This window comes from Bufo gargarizans, chromosome 9 (assembly GCF_014858855.1).
Source record: "Bufo gargarizans isolate SCDJY-AF-19 chromosome 9, ASM1485885v1, whole genome shotgun sequence".
Lineage (NCBI taxonomy): Eukaryota > Metazoa > Chordata > Amphibia > Anura > Bufonidae > Bufo > Bufo gargarizans.
In genome coordinates this window covers 147,652,026-147,669,152 of record NC_058088.1, presented here as the reverse complement: position 1 = coordinate 147,669,152, position 17,127 = coordinate 147,652,026, and the positions used below count along the sequence as shown (strand labels likewise).

The window sequence follows — 17,127 nt, the reverse complement described above, 5'->3', positions numbered from 1 at the left end:
ATGCCTATTGTCCGCAAAATGGACAAGAATAGGACATGCCTCATAATTTTTCCGGGGCCATGGAACGGAGCAACGGATGCGGACAGCACACAGAGTGCTGTCCGCATCTCTTGCGGACCCGTTGAAATGAATAGTTCCGTATACGGAATCAAAATACGGTCCGTATACGGAACGCAAAAAACGTTTGTGTGCATGAGCCCTTATACTGACTTATAACCCTGAGGGTCCTGGAATCTATTGTATTACACTGACAGCATTATATATCAGTATAAGAGCTCATGCACATGGCCATAAGTGTTTTGGGACCAGCAGAACACAAATACCAGCTGTGTGCATCCCACCCTTATTAATTTTTTTTCAAACTGCTCTAGAAATGTCCTATCCTTGTCCACAATACAGACAAGCATATGACATGATTTATCTTTTTTTTGCGGCTTCGTGCAACCTCTTTTGTGGCCTCATTGAAATGAATCAGTCCGCATCCGATCTGCAAAAAATGCGGGTGCATAACAAATATACGTCCGTGTGCATGAACCCTAAGGGCTCATGCCCACGAATGTGAGGGCCGCATGCCTGTACTGCGGACCGTAAATGGCAGGTCCGCAATATACAGGCACTGGCCATGTGTGCTCTGGGGTGGGAATGCAGACCCACTGATTTGAAATGGTCTGCAATCGACAAGATACAACTCTTCAGCTGTATCTTGTCGATTGCAGACCATTTCAAACCAGTGGGTCTGCATTCCCACCCCAGAGCACACATGGCCAGTGCCTGTATATTTTTGCAGATCGGATGCGGACATGTCATATTTTTTGCAGAGTCGTGGCATGGATCGGAAGCCCACGGAAACAGTATGAAGTGCTTCCGTGAGCTGTCAGGTCCGTGCCTAAGACATGTCCAATCTTTTACCAAATGTTGCGATTTGTGAACCCATTTAAGTCAATGGGTCCGTATCCGCGATACAGAGTACACACGCCAGTGCACGTGAATTGCAGACCACTATTTGCGGTCCACAGCATGGGCATGGGGCCCTTGCGTTTTGTTATACTGTCAAGAGGATTGGAGTTCAGAACGGGTACTCGCACTGCCACACGCAGCGTGTTTATCACATTCAACTCGCTCATGTGTGTCAAACACTTTCTTTGTGGGAAGGGGGTGGGAAAAAAATAGGGCTATTTTTTCTTTCTACAGAGCTGTGTGAGGGCTTTATTTTTGAACACCTTTGTAGTTTTCATTAGTATCATTTGGGGATATATAACGCTTATTGATCACTTTTTATTCTGTTTTTGGTGGTAAATAAGCAAAAAGCAGCAAATCTGGCATTTTTATTTTAATGGTTCAGAAGGAAAGTATTTTAGAAGCTATACACAAGAACAAGGGGGCAACTGAAATTAGTTGGAGGAAGATCTTAAGCAGTTTTAAAAAATTACGTTTTTATGGTCTGAGAAATCTGAAAGTAGTTAGGTGTCCACATTGCCAAACATCCCTCAGATATAAATAAACTTAAAGGGATTCTGTCACCTCTTTTTTACCCTATAGAGATGCGGACATGCACGGCTAGATCGCCGCTAGCATGTCCGCACTATATCTGTCCCATATCTCTTGAGTGGTTTTATTGAGTGTAAAAAATGATAAAATATATATATATATATATATATATATATATATATACACTCACCTAAAGAATTATTAGGAACACCTGTTCTATTTCTCATTAATGCGATTATCTAGTCAACCAATCACACGGCAGTTGCTTCAATGCATGTAGGGTTGCGGTCCTGGTCAAGACAATCTCCTGAACTCCAAACTGAATGTCAGAATGGGAAAGAAAGGTGACTTAAGCAATTTTGAGCGTGGCATGGTGGTTGGTGCCAGACGCGCCGGTCTGAGTATTTCACAATCTGCTCAGTTACTGGGATTTTCACGCACAACCATTTCTAGGGTTTACAAAGAATGGTGTAAAAAGGGAAACACATCCAGTATGCGGCAGTCCTGTGGGCAAAAATGCCTTGTTAATGCTAGAGGTCAGAGGAGAATGGGCCGAGTGATTCAAGCTGATAGAAGAGCAACGTTGACTGAAATAACCACTAGTTACAACACATGGCCAGAGTCTCGATTTCTGTTGAGACATTCAAATGATAGAGTCCGAATTTGGCATAAACAGAATGAGAACATGTATCCATCATGCCTTGTTACCACTGTGCAGGCTGGTGGTGGTGGTGTAATGGTGTGGGGGATGTTTTCTGGGCACACTTTAGGCCCCTTAGTGCCAATTGGCCATTGTTTAAATGCCACAGGCTACCTGAGCATTGTTTCTGACCATGTCCATCCCTTCATGACCACCATGTACCCATCCTCTGATGGCTACTTCCAGCAGGATAATGCACCATGTCACAAAGCTCGAATCATTTCAAATTGGTTTCTTGAACATGACAATGAGTTCACTGTACTAAAATGGCCCCCACAGTCACCAGATCTCAACCCAATAGAGCATCTTTGGGATGTGGTGGAACGGGAGCTTCGTGCCCTGGATGTGCATCCCTCAAATCTCCATCAACTGCAAGATGCTATCCTATCAATATGGGCCAACATTTCTAAAGAATGCTATCAGCACCTTGTTGAATCAATGCCACGTAGAATTAAGGCAGTTCTGAAGGCAAAAGGGGGTCCAACACCGTATTAGTATGGTGTTCCTAATAATTCTTTAGGTGAGTGTATATATAATGTGTGTAAATCAGCCTGTTAAGGAGCCCAAGGGGCTGTACTAACCGTTCTGGAGCTCAGCCACCACCCCTGTGAAGGAGCCCAGCACCGCCTGTAACCAGGAATCTCCTCCTTGCTTACGAAGTCAGATCGCCTTAATCTCGCGATGCGCAGTGTCGGCATAGTGTTCCTTGCATCCGCCTCAGGCAAATAACTGCGCATGCGCGAGCTTGCACATCTCGAGATTATGGCGATCTGACTTCGTGAGCAAGGAGGAAATTGCTGGTTGCAGGCGGTGCTGGGCTCCTTCACAGGGGTGGTGGCTGGGCTCCAGAACAGTTAGTACTGCCCTTTGGGCTCCTTACCAGATTATATATATATATATATATATATATATATATATATATATATATATGTCATTTTTTACACTTAAAAGGGTTGTCTGGGTTCAGAGCTGAACCCGGACATCCCTCCATTTTCACCCCGGCAACCCCCCTGACAGGAGCATCGGAGCAGTTCATGCTCCGATGCTCTCCTTTGCCCTGCGCTAAATTGCGCAGGGCAAAGGCATTTTTTGGAGTTCCGGTGACGTACCGGGGCTCTCCATGGGGCTGCCAGGAACCCCGGTGACGTCACTGGCACTGATGGGCGGGATTTAGCTCGGCCCTAGCCAGTAAAACAGCTAGGGCAGAGCTAAAGCCCACGCCTCAGAGCCGGTGACGTCACCGAACACAGGGCAAGGGAGCGCGATTTAGCACAGGGCAAGGGAGCACATCGGAGCATGAGATGCTCCAATGCTAGCCTCAGGGGGGCTGCCTGGGTGAAAATAAGGGTATGTCCGGGTTCAGCTCTGAACCCGGACAACCCCTTTAATAAAACCACACAGAGCTATGGAACAGGTATATTGCGGACATGCTAGCGGCGATCTAGCCGTGCATGTCCGCATCTCTATAGGGTAAAAAGAGGTGACAGAATCCCTTTAACTACATACCATTCCTTGCCGATCTGAAACGCCTAGTGCATGCTTATAAAATTCCCTATCATGTCTTGAATGGGAAGAAACATTATTTTTTTTTTAAATCTTATGTGGTCCCCAAATTGCTTTTTCATGCAAACGGTCCAGATATTTCTACGTCTCACTACTTTCAATCTATCTGTTAACTTTTCTCTAGATTTCTGTGGAGGAGGAGGCCCAGTGCTGATTCAAAAGAAGGGGGGTGGAATCTCAGGTTAATACATGATATTTCAGCCGGTTATCGGGCCATCCAGTTGCAGCTCCTTTTCCGGATCCTCTTTGCCTTGTTAAGCTACTCCTATGACAACACACTAATTACTGACCTGTGGTTGCCTGACCCTAAAAAGCTTAGATCCCCCTCATACCACCCCTTATTAAGGGAAATATACAAAACCAGGAGATTCCTTCTCCACTTTCATCAGCAAGCCGTTACCCAGATAAGTGTCACCTTGATTCTGGTATACCAGGATATGTGGAATTGTCCTTAGTTCCTCTGGGCAAATGCCATAACAGATGCAGAGTCTTTTTCATGATGTTCCTCACACTTCTGTGGGCATGTATTCTTTTAACAGGCCCCTTACTCAGTTTGCAGGGACCTTATCTACAACTGCCTCGACTAAGAGATCTGTTTCTTTTTTTTATACCGTACTTTTACTAGTCTGAAGCCGGCTTTCCTATTGTCATGGGAAAGTGAGCTGAGCATTACAATCTTGGAACCAAGACCAAAGAGATCCTCAGGTATTCATATGGATTTTCCACCTGTGTTAGGCTTCAGGAGAGTTATTACAAACTCCTTAGCCAATGCTATAAGACGCAGGTGGAAATGCATTTTATTGTCCTCTATTATCTTTTATTGATACTAAACCAATAAAAACTATTGAAACAGGAACTACTGTATGCCTATAAACTCTCCCCGATGAACGTCTGTTGGCGGTGCAGTAGGGACATTGACTCCCTGTCACACATACGGTAGCAATTCCTTCTTATAACCCCATGCTGGGCCCAGATTGAAGCCATAATCTGCCAAATTGTGGGTTCTGTTTCTCTATTACCATAGGTATGATCATATTGGGTAATCCCTCCTAACATAACTGTCAAAACAGCACTTAGTTACTGATGTAAAGCTAGTTTCACCCTAGCGCTTAGTATCTGGCAGGCTCTTTCGGCAGGGAACAGCCCGCCAGATCTCTCTGTATTGTGGCCGATTCTTGGCAGGCAGCGGTCCTCTTCATATTTGCCGAGTTGCAGCAGGATCTCCGCCGGCGGCCATTCTAGTTGATGGGGACGGACAGCGACGTTTAAGCCTGTTTCAGACGAGTGTGTGAGCGCGATTCCCCATTATGGAAACTGCTCATTTTGCGGGAGTGCACAGCATTACTCCAGTATAATTCTTTAGAAGTAAGGTCATGCAATGATGCACAGCATTATAAAACGGTACAATGCCGTGTGCGTCTCCTAAACAAGCAGTGTCCATAATGGGATATGCTTGTCTGAAACGAGCCTTAAACTTCCGGCAGTGCCAGAAAGCAGAGATACTAAGCGCTAGTGTGAAACTACTCTAATAGCCACTGCCTTATTCCTTTACATTGGTTACAAGTGTGTCTGCCCTTTGTCCGATAATGGTCAGACAATGTCAATCAGGACTGATCAGCTGGTTGAGGTGACGCCATACAGCTTTCCTTAACATCTGCTCTCCTGGGAGAGACAGTGTTGGTCTGTTGGATAGTTTGTCTATTGTGCTTTCCCTATTTGCCCAAGTGCTACTGAGTACTCTGCTATACCCTTGGAGTAATGCTCTGTACTTACAGGTGAAACTCGAAAAATTTGAATATCGTGCAAAAGTCCATTTATTTCAGTAATGCAACTTAAAAGGAATTGCATTAATGCAGCTTAGGCTGCTTTCACACCTGTGTTAGGTGCGGATCCGTCTGGTATCTGCACAGACGGATCCGCATCTATAAATGCAAACGATGGTATCCGTTCAGAACGGATGCGTCTGCATTCTATGTAAAAAAAAAAAAAGTCTAAGTCTAATTGTTAGTCAGACGGATCCATCCCGACTTTACATTAAAAGTCAATGGGGGACGGATCCGTTTGCAATTGCACCATATTGTGTCACACGAATCCATCCCCATTGACTTACATTGTAAGTCAGGACAGATCCATTTGGCTCCGCACGGCCAGGCGGACACCAAAACGCTGCAAGCAGAGTTTTGGTGTCCGCCTCCAGAGCGGAATGGAGGCGGAACGGAGGCAAACTGATGCATTCTGACGGATCCCTATCCATTCAGAATGCATTGGGGCTAAACTGATCCGTTTGGGGCCGCTTGTGAGAGCCGTAAACCGTAATCATCCAAATTTGTCACCACCAGACATCTGAGAAGCTCTGACAGACGTTCTTCAGAACCTCCTCCTTGAGGTTTCTTTTGTTTTGCTTTCATTTTCTCATCTCGTTAGCCTCTCTCAGCTGTCATGTAGTTGCACTGATTGCATCCCTTTAAATCCCTTCCCATACTGCATCACTTTCCGGTTTATACAACTTCCTGTAGTGTGTGCATGCTGGATGCTACTACTGAGTCTTCTACAGATAAGTTTTGTTCATTCATTTGTGTTTTCCTGTTTGCTGGATTCCAGGTGACCCTGACTCCCTCCGTATCAAGTGTAGGGAGCCGGTGGTCGTGTCCCCTCACTATTATAGGGTGTTCAGGTGTTATACAGTCGAGGAACGAGGATATGCAATCATCTACCATTGAGATTTTTGCATAGGCTGAGCAGTTAGGGAGAGAGCCAGGTCTGTTGCAGGGCTCTCCCTTTTGTTCCTTAGTTTTGGATCCAGTCAGTCGGATCTTCATTTTGTGTCTTCTAGTTTTCTGTACACCTTCCGTGACATTATAAACCGCCAAAACCGTCTCAAGCATGGATCCGACTGAACACATTGCTTGAACACATGCAGGGTCTTTCATTGGAGGTAGCAGATCTCCGTAAAACTGTTTCTCAGTTTCAGGTGACCGGTTCAGCTTGCGTTCATGGAGTTTGTTCTGAGCCTAAGAATTCGCTCCCGGATACGTTCTCCGGGGGTAAGTGAGAATTTTGTTTGTTTTAGAGAGGCTTGCAAACTCCATTTTCGCCTACTTCCCCATTCCTCTGGTGATGAGGAGCAGAGGGTGGGGATCATCATCTCGCTGCTCAGGGATAACGCTCAGTCCTGGGCCTTTTCGCTGCCGGTGGGGGCACGGCCCCTCTGTTCAGTGGATGATTTCTTTTTAGCCCTGGGTCAGATATATGATGATCCGGATCGTATTGCTCTGGCTGAGTCTAGACTACGTCTTTTATGCCAGGGTAAACAGTCCGCAGAGATATACTGTTCAGAATTTCAGAGATGGGCAGCTGATACTGGTTGGAATGATGCTGCACTCCGAAGTCAATTTTGCCATGGTCTTTCAGAGGGATTGAAAGATGCATTTGCCTTTCATGAGAGACCTACCTCTTTGGACTCTGCCATGTCTCGGGCCGTTCGTATTGACAGGCGTCTTAGAGAGAGAGGAGAGATCACTCCTTCCTGTCATACTCAGTCCAAGGACAGTGTGGCGGTCTCATTCAGTGCACAGGGGTCTCAGTCGCTCTCAATCCCTTCTGAGCAGGGGCCCATGCAGCTGGGTTTGCTTGCCTCTGACAATAGAGGATTCAGCTCTCATAGGAAGGTTTGTTTCTGTTGTGGAGGTATAAATCATTTGGCAAATGTTTGTCCCTCTAGGAGATTCAGGCAGTTTTTTGAGAGTAATAAAGAAACAAAAAGAAAAAAAATCCTCTAAAAACGTTCCATCTGTTACTATTGGCAAGGTTGATGCGGAAATTGAAGGTTTTCCGTTTGCTTGTAGTTCCCTTTTTGTCCTACCTGCCAGGGTGGCGCTAGAGAGCAAGAACATTTTTTGTGAGATTTTTGTAGATAGTGGAGCAGCTGTCAATCTCATTGATAATCATATTGCTATAACTCATGGTTTCCAGGTATGCACTTTGGGAAAGGATATACCTGTTTTTGCTATTGATTCCGTTCCACTTTCTCAGAAATCGTTAAAGGGCATAGTTCACAATATCCGTTTGATTGTGAGTGATACTCATGTTGAGGATGTGTCATGTTTCGTCCTAAGCGGGTTGTCTACGCCTCTAGTTTTGGGGCTACCCTGGCTCACTAAACATAACCCCACCATTGATTGGCAAGCGAGGCAAGTAAATGGTTGGAGTGACTTTTGCAGAGAGAATTGCCTCACGACTGTTTCTGAGGTTTTTACTAAGACTACCATCTTTTCTCTCTGAATTTTCGGATGTGTTCTCTGAGAGTGGTGTTCAGGACTTGCCCCCTTACAGGGAGTACATTTTTTGGTGCATATGGGTTTCATCCCCAGTTTGGGACATTCTCTGGAGAGGGGTCTTCTGGTTTACCTGATGAGGACAGATTCTCCTCGTCTTTGTCATCTATTTGGCAAAAGATTCAGGATAATCTAAAGAGCATGAGTGAGAGATATAAGAGTGTGGCGGATAAGAGACGTGTGCCTGTTCCGGACCTGAATGTTGGTGATCTGGTGTGGTTGTCTACTAAGAATATCAAATTGAAGGTTCCCTCCTGGAAATTGGGTCCTAAGTTTATTGGGCCTTACAAAATCTTGTCCGTCATCAATCCTGTTGCCTACCTTCTTGATCTTCCTCAGACTTGGAAGATCCATAATGTTTTTCATAAGTCCCTATTAAAACCTTATGTCCAACCCATTGTATCCTCCTCTTTGCCTCCTCCTCCGATTGTGGTTGATGGTAATCTTGAATTTCAGGTCTCTAGGATTGTGGATTCTCGTGTTGTCCGCGGTTCTCTCCAGTACCTCGTTCATTGGGAGGGTTATGGTCCTGGGGAGAGGATGTGGGTCCCAGTGACGGACATTAAGGCCACTCGTCTCATCAGGGCTTTCCATAGGTCCTATCCTGAGAAGGTGGGCTCTGAGTGTCCGGAGTCCACTCGTAGAAGGAGGGGTACTGTCACCACCAGACATCTGAGAAGCTCTGACAGACGTTCTTCAGATCCTCTTGCTTGAGGTTCCTTTTTGTTTTGCTTTCGTTTTCTCATCTCGTTAGCCTCTCTCAGCTGTCATGTAGTTGCACTGATTGCATCCCTTTAAATCCCTTCCTATACTGCATCACTTTGCGGTTTATACAACTTCCTGGAGTGTGTGCATGCTGGATGCTGTAGAGTCTTCTACAGATAAGTTTTGTTCATTCATTTGTGTTTTCCTGTTTGCTGGATCCCAGGTGACCCTGACTCCCTCCGTATCAAGTGTAGGGAGCCGGTGGTCATGTCCTCTCACTATTATAGGGTGTTCAGGTGTTATACAGTCGAGGTACGAGGATATGCGATCATCTACCATTTTTGCATAGGCTGAGCAGTTAGGGAGAGAGCCAGGTCTGTTGCAGGGCTCTCCCTTTTGTTCCTTAGTTTTGGATCCAGTCAGTCCGATCTTCATTTTGTGTCTTCTAGTTTTCTGTACACCTTCCATGACAAAATTATAACAAATAAAGGCTTGAAATATCTCGCTTTGCATGTAATGAGTCTACCTCATATATTAGTTTCACCTTTTAATGTGCATTACTGAAATAAATGAACTTTGCACGATATTCTAATTTTTCGAGTTTCACCTGTATGTCCTGATACATTCTTTATTCACATGTAAGCAGTGACAGACGTGGATTCCCTCTGTCTCCCCGTAAATGTGATTGCAGCCCGTAAATGTGATTGCAGGGTGCCGGTGTGTGTGTGTGTGTATAGTCAGGCTGGGACCTGGTGTAGGCCCCAAGCCTGTCTTAAGCGTTCTCCAGCTGAGTTTTAAATATATATTCAGTTGCTTTTCCGACCAGTGTAATGCAGTTGCATTTTATATGCCAATATTATAAACACATTTTCTGATGAACTACAGGAGCTTCATGTGTTTGGCCCAGCTGAAAGCAACTTTAGTTGATGCATTATATTAGGTTCACTAATTTATAATTTTTAATTAAAGGGGTTATCCAAGACTATAAAATTCCCCTCCCTCCCCCATATGGCGAGCACCTCACACTGAATATACTAACTTGGGTCTCCGCACCGCCGCCGCTGCTCCCCTTTTTTTAAAGAGATTTTGTGGTGTAAAAGTAATAAAGCTGAAAAATACTAGACATACCCTGTTTCACATGGCCTGTTATAGGTGAGGCTTAGAGCCTTATCATCTCTCCCACTACCTGAGTGATCTCACTATGGAGGTATGTGGGAGCTTGGCTGTAAGTTGTATCTTGGCACCTCTCAGACCGTGTTCATACACCATAGGTAGTCTAGTGGTAGGAACCCATGCCACACTGAGATACCTTGACGGTGGTGCAAAAGGGCTCTGATGGGTTTCTGACAGGAATACATTGGCTAAAGTCTCAGTACTTAACATAAGCTTGAGGGATTAGCCAGTGTTGTCAGTTGCATATCATTGTGGAGCACCTTTCGCAGTGATTTATGTATTTTTATATTTGCATCCACACATTATCCCATCTTGTGTAGGATGCCATTGTGGTGCATGTGGTCCGCTGCCAACATCCTCCATTGTATGCATTTTTTATGGGGATTGCCGGGAGCAACGGATCACATGCGTAGGAATTGCTCCCCCGGTTATAAACGCGCCACAGTGTTTGGGGTTTTTGAGCATTTCCTCACATTTAGGCCACTGTATTTCAGTTATTTTACTTACATAGAAAAACTAATAACCAAGAGGATAAACAAAACCCTGTTTCCGACCATTATGTTAAAACATAACTTTCATTTGATTCCTCTAATACCTAAACACCTAAAGGAAAAAAAGAATGGAAAAAAAGAATATAAAAAAACCTGCTGTTTCTCTAGATGACCTTATGTCGATAGTAGTGTTAATAGAATCAAAGGTCTATAAAAGTAGGGTACCTGCTTTTACAGACCCTTGAGACTCTATTAACATTACTATCAATATAAGGTCTTCTAGAGAAACAGCAGGTTTTTAAAGTTATTCTTTCCCTTTAGGTCAGGGATCTCAAACTGCGGCCCTCCAGCTGTTGCAAAACTACAACTCCCAGCATGCCCGGACAGCCTACATGTATCAGCCTACAGCAGGGCATTGTGGGAGTTGTAGTTTTGCAACAGCTGGAGGGCCGCAGTTTGAGATGCCTGCTTTAGGTGTTCCCTCTAGTGAGTACAGAGGCTGGTGATTTTATCAATATGAGTTTATCAATAGGAGAGTGATTGTTTCAGCAGTAAAGAAAGACTTTGCATACAAAGTCGCGTCGGCCGCGCTGTGCAGCATAGCGGCCGATGATACATCAGTGTCAGCCATGTAAAAAGTTCACCATCGCAATTGGTGATTATCGCGATACGATTGCTTTGGCGATATAGCGTGCAGGCCTAATATATATTAGGCTTACACGATATATCGCCAAAGCAATCGTATCGTGATATATACACACAAAAAACATAAAATTCTGCAGTTTTTGCACTGGCCACTAAGCTTGATAATAGGCGCCACTTATTGGCCTCTACAGATCACTTTACTGCCGTTACCTGCTTATCTATCATTCTAATCCTGCATATAATGATATCACCTCTGTGTATAAACATTAGAAGATTTGATAAAGGGGTCCTGAGTACTCCAAAACGCGTTGTCCTTGTGAAAGCACTCAATAGATGGCAGTCCACCTGCCTCTCTTCTTGTGCTCTGTATGGGGGTAAATGATAGTATCTACAATTTCTGTTCCCCATATAGATTTATTGTTCCCAACCATCAGATCGATCCCTTTTAACATGGGGCAGCAAAGTATCGAATATTAAGAGAGACATGGACTTGCAGGATAAGGATGTATTATTAGCACCACACACAAAGCATTGATACAGCCTCATCTACAAGTTCATACAGGTCCTGGGCACCAGTTCTTAGAAAAGATGTCCTGGCGTTGGAGAATGTACAAAATAGAGCTACGAATCCGATGAGGGACATGGATCATCTTGGTTATGAGGAAAGAGTAAAATAATTGCATTTACTTAGTCTTGAGCAGAGAAAGAGGACACAATTAACTTAAATAAAAATATATTGTCCCTGTAACGGATCACCTGGCACCCCGACTGAGTACCTCCGTTTACGGATGCGCCTAGCGTTTCCTGAGGCTTCCAAGCACTCTGGCAGACACCACAATCACCAAACCGAAGAAGCAGATAAATCCTCTTGATGCATATGAATGCTGTAGGCAGTTGAATAGGAAACCATACGAATAGGTTTTCACTCCTAGCAGTCAGACTGGGACAGCATGCAATAAATCCTCCCCCAAGAATGAGACGACACTTCACCTTGAGGGTTAAAACAGGAACTGACTTTATTTGGACATAGCACACCTACTTTAAACCCCCCCAACAGCCTCATTTGCATACAATAGGGCACATGGAGGTCTATGGTACAAGGAAGGGTGGGGCCCGACAATAGCAAGGGCTGATGGGAGATGGAGGAGGGACAGGAAAAGGGGGAGGAGAAGAGGCACAGAACAGCAATGCCTTTAACATCACAGCAAGAGCAAGACACACACAGTCCACAATACATCGCAATACAATCCAACCGAACCCATAACAAGATACACAATATTCAAGACAGCCCGAATGCAATCTGCTACACAGTCTCAAAGGCCATTGTTCCCAAGAGTCACATGTCCACGGATGGTCCTTAAAGGGCCAGTAGCAGCAATATAAAATACCACATGCCCAAATTGCATTCAAACGTACAAATTTACCAGGGGCCATAGTCAGCAGGTAGGAGGCGGGTAGCCAGTCCTCTCCAATGCCCAGTGGCGAGGCGGGTTCCGCCACAGTCCCATACAAAGAATATGTGGAAAAATAGTTTCATGTAAAATTCCCTCAAAAGACAAAGAGCACTGCCTCCGTCTGGAGAAGAAAAAGTTCAGTCCCCAGAGGTGACAAGGCTTCTTTACCTTTAGCGCTGTGAATCTGTAAAAGTGTACTTTGGGAGCTGGTCCTCGCATTTTACTTGGTTTAGCTTGGTTTCCAGCAGAACTATGTGTTTGAGCTGGGTCATTCATATATTATAAGTATAACTCTACTAGTGTAGCGAAACGAAGCATCTGAAGTGGAATTCGGTCTGAATTTTAGAAAAAAATTTGATTCTAAATAAAGACGAATTTCCTTGGCCTTCATGGTGACGAATCACATTTCTTAAAATGGTGGCTGGAGTTGTCTTAGGCTACTTTCACACTAGCGTTCGGGCGGATCCGTTCTGAACGGATCCGCTCATAATAATGCAGACGGAGGCTCCGTTCAGAACGGATCCGTCTGCATTATATTAGCTAAAAAAAGCTAAGTGTGAAAATAGCCTCGGACGGATCCGTCCAGACTTTCAATGTAAAGTCAATGGGGGACGGATCCGCCTGAAGATTGAGCCACAGGGTGACATCTTCAAACGGATCCGTCCCCATTGACTTACATTGTAAGTCTGGACGGATCCGCACGGATCCGTACGCCTCCGCACGGCCAGGCGGACACCCGAACGCTGCAAGCAGCGTTCAGCTGTCCGCCTGTCCGTGCGGAGGCGAGCGGAGCGGAGGCTGAACGCCGCCAGACTGATGCAGTCTGAGCGGATCCGCTCCATTCAGACTGCATCAGGGCTGGACGGCTGCGTTCGGGTCCGCTCGTGAGCCCCTTCAAACGGAGCTCACGAACGGACCAGCGAACGCTAGTGTGAAAGCAGCCTTAGAAAGAACGGGGAAAAAACCTCACCTCATCCACTTGCCCTGCTCCTCTCTTGATTGAAAAAAGACCTGCGCTGAGCATCATGACGTTACCGCGTGATCACGTGGTGACTGCAAGTGGATAAGGTGAGTGATATATATATATTTTTAAACCCAAAAGGCCATATTGCGCCAGCATATTGCGCCAGCTGTTGCGCCAGCATATTGCGCCAGACAGGTGCACTTCTGTCTAAGCGGCCGTTAAAAATAGTCCTATTGATTGATAGGCTGAATGGGCTTTTAACATGGTGATTTGTGACAAATTAATTTGTAATGAATCAAATTTCTAACGAATAATTTTTTTTGTCAAACTTGAGAAAAGCTGCCGAATCTAATTTTTCAAAACTTCGCTGATCTCTAAATGCTACATTTCACGTGGGGTTTCCTCTGCAAAGAGAGTATCAGGTGATATCAAATTTCTACTTTAGTTTTCAGAAGAGGGCAGAATGACGTGATCATGGCATGATATTTGTGGAAATTCAGCAGAGAAGTTATGTAATTGGTCTTTGTTTGTTTTTGACAGATTGAAGATGGAGGGAAGGCAGCAAAGTGTGAAAAGATTGAAGTGGGTGATGAATTAGTAAATATTAACGGAACACCTTTACATGGTTCCCGACAAGAAGCTCTGATCTTGATCAAGGGTTCATACAAGATTCTCAAAATGATCGTTAGGAGGTAACTACCACTTTTTATGTATGTAATATTAAATGCCTTAAATCCCAGTGTCCAAGCTGAAGAAATTCAGCATAATGTAAATATCTGTGGCATGCTTCAATAAGCCGGAAAATATTAGCTTCCAGATGAATGGTTGTTTATGTAAAGAATTGCACATTAAGAAATTGAAACCTGTTGCTATGGTTGCAGAAATACACATTAAACAAAACAAAAAGCTTAAAAATATCAAGTACTGAAACTACACATGGACAAAATTGGTACCCTTCTGTTGATGAAAGAAAACCCCACAATGGTCACCGAAATAACTTGAAACTGACAAAAGTAATAATAAATAAAAATTTACTGAAAATCATATTATGAATATCAGACATTGCTTTTAAATTGTGGTTTAACAGAATAATATTTAAAAAAAAACTAATGCACCTGGACAAAAATGACTGTCTCCTTGACTTCATTTTCTGTTCCATAACCTTTTGAGGCAATCACTGCAATCAAGTCATTTCTGTAACTCTTAGGGTCCATTCACACGTCCGTTTTTTCTTTCCTGATCTGTTCCGTTTTTTGCGGAACAGATCAGGACCAGATCTGGACCCATTCATTTTCAATGGGTCTTGGAAAAAAATCGGACAGCACAATGTGTGCTGTCCGTTTCCGTTGTTCCGTTCCGCATGTCCGTTTAAATATAAAACATGTCCTATTCTTTTCCGCAAAATTCGGATCCTGGTACAATACAAAGTCAATGGATCCGCAAAAAACGGAAGACATTCGGATGTCATTCCGTATGTCTTCCGTTTTTTGCGGAATCCGTTCCTGGAAACACATAGCAAATTAATTTATTTATTTATTTATTTTTTTCAATTTTTTTTTCAAAGAAATCCAAACAACTTTATTTGATTATTGAAATGTATACATGTTTCCGTTTTTTGCGGATCCGCAAAAAACGGATGACATACGGAAACATTTTCAGGAACAACGGATCCGCAAAAAACGGACCGAAATTCGGATTATAGAAAAATACTGACGTGTGAATGTAGCCTTAATTCGACTTCTGCAACTGTCCACAGGGATTTTGGCCGACTGCTCATGGGAGAACTGCTCCAGCTGTCTCAAGTCAATGGGGGATGGATCCGTTCTTTATTGTGTCAGACTTAAGCGGATCCGTCCCCATTGACTTGCATTGTGGGTCATGACGGAAAGAAAACTGCAGCATCCTGCAGTTTGCTCTCCGGTATGAGAACGCAGCAAAACGGAACAGAATGCACTTTGGATCATTTTGTTCTGTTCAGTTACTTTTGTCCCTATTAACAATGAATGGGGACAAAAACGGAAGCGAAAAATAGAAACGCTGGTGTGAAAGTAGCCGAAGACTGCATGTTCCATCTCCTTCCACAGATGTTCAATATGGTTTAGATCAGGGCTCATAGTAGGCCATTTCAGAATAGTCCAATGCGTTGCTCCTAACCATCCTTGAATGTTTTTAGCTGTGTGTTTTGGGTCATTATTAGGGATGAGCGAACCAACCTTGGAACCCAACCCGAGTTCGGTACAAAGGTTTTTTACAGTAATAATTCATAGTTATTACACAAGTCTCATGAGACTTTGTGAAGTAATAATTTCAACTCCTCGGAGCCAATACATTCTAATACTGTACGGAGCTCCCGCTTCGTACAGTATTACAATTCAGTTTTATGCAAATCTGCTTCGGATGAAGCATCCAAAGTCAATTCGCTCATCTCTAGTCATTATCCTGTTGGAGGACCCATGACCTGCCACTGAGACCAAGCTTTTGGACTCTGGACAGCACATTTCGCTCCAGAACGCCTTGACATTCGAGCCTCCTCCATGTTTCACAGTAGGTGCAATGTTCTTTTTGCCATCTGCCTAAGACAGAACCAGGAAAGAGATGGTCTGCTTCCCAGAACAGGAAACCTCCCAGATATTAGAGTGGTGTCCTGTCCTAGGAGAGGACACCTGCTGAAAACAAGGATTCTATACTTGAATATGGATGGAGGGGAGTAGTTTCTCCATGTGTTAGTATCGCTGACTGGGCAGTGGTGTGCACGGCGTGGTAAAAGTTTTAACTTGCAGATTAGAGTTAAAATCAAGTGGGGATGCAACTGGAGCAGAGCAGCCTGCGGCCTAAGGAAGTGACATCACGATACTGCAAGACCGGAACCAAGAAGTGCTGCGGTCTCTTCTGAATACAGGATGCGCGAGACCGGAAGTTATGTGGCATGTGATGTCGCAAATATTGAGTGATAAGGACCCGTAAAAGCAGACACAGCGCAGATTCCTGAATAACGGCCCAGTCAGTCAGCCTGAGAATCATGGTCAGGCATGTCCGGATCTAGGACAAGGAGGCCATCGAGCTTTCTTTGTATGCAGCATAGAGAACTCTGGAGAAGTTCAGACGGACCTCTCTACCCTGGCACTTACGGTGTGTTTGGAGGGTATGGGTTTTGTTGATGAAATAGAGCCCATAGACATTGGTGATGTAGTGGGGTTTATGGTTCTATGTTCTGTTTCAGGATAAACCAAAAAAGGTTATGGCAAAGATATGACACAAGGAGTGTGGATTGTGTAAAGTCAAACTAGCCCCATCTTAAACTGTTATGTTGCTCATGTAGTGAGAACACTGTTCCAGAAGAATCTCCTTCTATGATGAAATGTATGAAGAAAATAATAAGGGAGGATTTCAGTAGTGCACTAATGTCCAAAAAGGAACATCATTCCAGGCATAGGGACTCCAGGGATGCGTCTTCATCTGCATTATATTATTCAGATATTTCTAGCTCTGAAGAAAAAGCAGACTCCTTTTTTGATGGAGAAATACTCTTTTGACAAAACTGACTCCGTTAGATGGGGCCGAGCCCCTAAAGTAGATGTCTTGGTAGCTAAAGTATAGCATAGTTCTTCTC

General features: G+C 44.2%; 1 protein-coding gene across 3 annotated transcripts in view; it reads left to right on the top strand.

Moving 5' to 3' along the window:
* Positions 1–17,127, top strand: part of SHROOM4 (shroom family member 4) — a 140,797-nt gene that overhangs the window by 23,198 nt on the left and 100,472 nt on the right. For all 3 annotated transcript variants that reach the window (XM_044306642.1, XM_044306641.1, XM_044306640.1), the window contains exon 2: positions 14,058–14,209. In XM_044306642.1, coding sequence (XP_044162577.1) covers positions 14,196–14,209 — 14 coding nt within the window. In that variant the 5' untranslated portion in view covers positions 14,058–14,195. The remainder of the gene's footprint in view (positions 1–14,057; positions 14,210–17,127) is intronic.